This window comes from Charadrius vociferus, unplaced genomic scaffold, assembly GCF_000708025.1.
Source record: "Charadrius vociferus isolate BGI_N301 unplaced genomic scaffold, ASM70802v2 scaffold423, whole genome shotgun sequence".
Taxonomy (NCBI): domain Eukaryota; kingdom Metazoa; phylum Chordata; class Aves; order Charadriiformes; family Charadriidae; genus Charadrius; species Charadrius vociferus.
In genome coordinates, this window is record NW_009648149.1 from 1742884 (window position 1) to 1745918 (window position 3035).

Sequence of the window (3035 nt, forward strand, 5' to 3'; positions counted from 1 at the left end):
TCCCTCTTGTCCTGTCACTGGGCACCACTGGAAACAGACTGTTCCCATCCCCCTGGCACCCTCCCTTGAAGGATTGATAAGTATTGATAAAATCCCCCCTCAGTGTTTCCTTTTCCAGACTGCAAAGCCCCAAGTCCCTCAGCCTTTCCTCATCAGAAAGATGCTCCAGTCCCCTCATCATCTCCATAGCCCTTTGCTGGACCCTCTCCAGCAGTTCCTGGTCCTTCTTGACCCGGGGAGCCCCGAGAACTGGACACTGCTCCAGATGTGGCCTCCCCAGGGCAGAGCAGAGGAGGAGGATGACCTCCCTCCACCTGCTGGCCACACTCTGCTTGATGCCCCCCAGGATGCCATTGGCCTTCTTGGCCACCAAGGCACATCTTCCTTGCAGTGGACTGGGACTCAACTTTCTCCATTGAATTTTAGGAAAACCCAGCCGCATTTGGATCCCCTCACTTGCAAATGACATCTCTGTCTGTCTGTGATCCTGTTTTTGTGCAGGTTCGAGTTTGTTTACAATTACCTCTACTTAGCCAACTTGCGAGCAAACTGGGATGAAGTGAAGCGACAGGCGGAGAAAGCCCCGCAGCCCGAAGCCCGCAGATACGTGCTGCCCCTGAACATCGACAAGGTACCGCCGCGGCTCTGCGCCACCACCGCTGCCAGCGAGGCTGGGACTCCAGTGTCCGCCCCACGCCTCCGCGGGGCTTCTGGCTGAGCATCGCTAGCGCTCTGCCTGACCCCATTTAATTCAAATTAAAAGTTGGGGGAACTTAAAGCGTGGGTCTTCAGAGAAACTTGTTTTCTTTTGCAGATCAATATCATTCTATTTTATTTACATTATTGTTCAAATCAGAGATTGTGGGGCAGCAGGTAATCCTGGAGGGTGCCACTGCCCAGAGTGGAGAAGGGAACAGCCACAGATGATTGTATGTGGTTAAATCAGGGAATGTTTTGGGTTGGAAGGGACCTTAAAGCTCATCTCGTTCCAACCCCCCCTGCCCCGGGCAGGAACACCTCCCACCAGCCCAGGTTGCTCCAAGCCCTGTCCAACCTGGCCTTGAACACCTCCAGGGATGGGGTTGGGTTGGAAAGGACATTAAAGCTCATCTCGTTCCACCCCCCTGCACTGGACAGGGACACCTCCCACTAGACCAAGCTGCTCCAAGCCTCATCCAACCTGGCCTTGAACACAACTCCTCCAACCCCTGCTCCCAGCATGAGGTCCCTCAAGCGACCGGCCTGGTGCAAAGCGCATTGGCTTGCGATTGCTGGAGTTTTTGGACACTTGTGGGCCAGGGCTGTTTGTCAGCCCACACGCTTGCGGAGCTGCCGATCTCACGGGGCACCTCCACTTGCATTGGCAATCAAGCAAAAAGTGCAACCTCACGTGGCAGTGCTTAGTTAAAACCTCTGAATGGTCTTAAGGAGGGTGGAAAAAAGTTATGCTGGTGTTTATGAGCACAGGAGAGGCTGAAGTACAGGACAGTTTGAGCAAGAGGCCCTCATACTGCACTATTGCAAACTGGGAAGATGGAAGAAGCAGCTGTCGCTGTGCGTATGGCAATATTGCTTGATAAAGCACTGCTGCACATCTGCTGTCTTCACTGTACACAGATCCATAGCAAACTGCATTGAAAACAGGCTAAGAAATGCCTTTCTCCATTTCTCTTGGGTATTTTTCTTTGTCCCAGGCTGACACGGGCAAGAACTTGGTCACCCTGCCCTACACCACAGCCACGGCCACCCTGCGCAGCGACGAGACCATCTGGCTGGAGCCAGAAGTTATTTTCTCAGGGCCGCGCCACGGTAAGATGTCGAACCCCAAGCAGAGCCAGCGGCAACACGCGAGTACCCCGGCACTCCACATCCCGCTGATCCTCACGGATATGTATTTATTCTTTTTTCTTGTAGCCTTTGAATTTCCACAGATCAATTACAAGAAATACTGTGGGAAACCTTACACGTATACGTATGGGCTGGGGCTGAATCACTTTGTCCCAGACAGGGTAACTATCAACAAATGGGTGAGGCACATCTTTTCCATAAGCTTTTAGTTTAAGGACAAGACAAGAGTATTTCTGAGATGTGGGGTTTTCTTTGGTTTTTCCTACCTTCAGCTTTGCAAGCTGAACGTTAAAACAAAGGAGACCTGGGTGTGGCAGGAGCCGGATTCGTACCCATCGGAGCCCATCTTCGTGTCCCATCCGGATGCCCTGGAGGAAGATGACGGTAATATCGATTTTATTTTGGTCAATGGTGATTTGAAAAGCCGGTGCCCGCTGGCTCCAGGGGCTGTCTGCAAGGCAGAGCCCACGGGCAGCTCCCAGCCACCCTCTGCCTTGTTCTAACGCCGGTGGGAAGTTTGATGACAATGTGAGAAAATTAAGACCAAGTGAAAACAAAGGAGGAGAAAGACCCTCCAGGTTGAGCTGAGCTGTTGCCCTCATTTCCTCACCTTTTCCCATCAGGAATTGCAATATTTAAAGAATTCTGGGTAGCGGAACTTTGTGAAATCTAAACCTCTCTTAAACCAAGAGTGTTTTCCACTCCTACCCGACCCTCCTTGGGCAGGAACAGAGTGAATTTGGTCTTTGTCACCCAAGGACATGTAGTTGTATCCACACCAAGCACCGTACGCGTTCCTTCGCACGCTGCCAGCCCTGTACCTACTTTGGAAGGTGAGTGGCAGCACTCGGCCTGAGAGGGTGTCCACGTATTCCGCAGATTCCCCATGTCCAAACAGGATATTGTGAAGCCAGGAGTCTTGGCTCTGCTGAACTGAAGAGCGAACTCTCACTGGTTTATGCAGAACCAAATTCCGTATTATCTGTTTCCCAGTTCGGGGAAGTGCTTGCGCAGGGCCTTCCGTGCCACTGAAATGAAAAGGTTTTAAGCTGCTTCTTAAAAGCTTTCCTTAACTGAAGTAGACAACATAGAATGGTTTGGGTTGGAAGGGACCTTGAAGACCACCCAGTGCCACCCCCTGCCCTGGGCAGGGCCACCTCCCACCAGCCCAGGTTGCTCCAAGCCCC

General features: G+C 52.2%; 1 protein-coding gene across 1 annotated transcript in view; it reads left to right on the forward strand.

Moving 5' to 3' along the window:
• RPE65 (retinal pigment epithelium-specific protein 65kDa) overlaps positions 1–3035 on the forward strand; it is a 9738-nt gene that overhangs the window by 5339 nt on the left and 1364 nt on the right. The window contains exons 10-13 of the mRNA XM_009883959.1: positions 502–631; positions 1695–1809; positions 1915–2009; positions 2121–2232. Of these exons, the coding sequence (XP_009882261.1) occupies positions 502–631; positions 1695–1809; positions 1915–2009; positions 2121–2232 (452 nt within the window). The remainder of the gene's footprint in view (positions 1–501; positions 632–1694; positions 1810–1914; positions 2010–2120; positions 2233–3035) is intronic.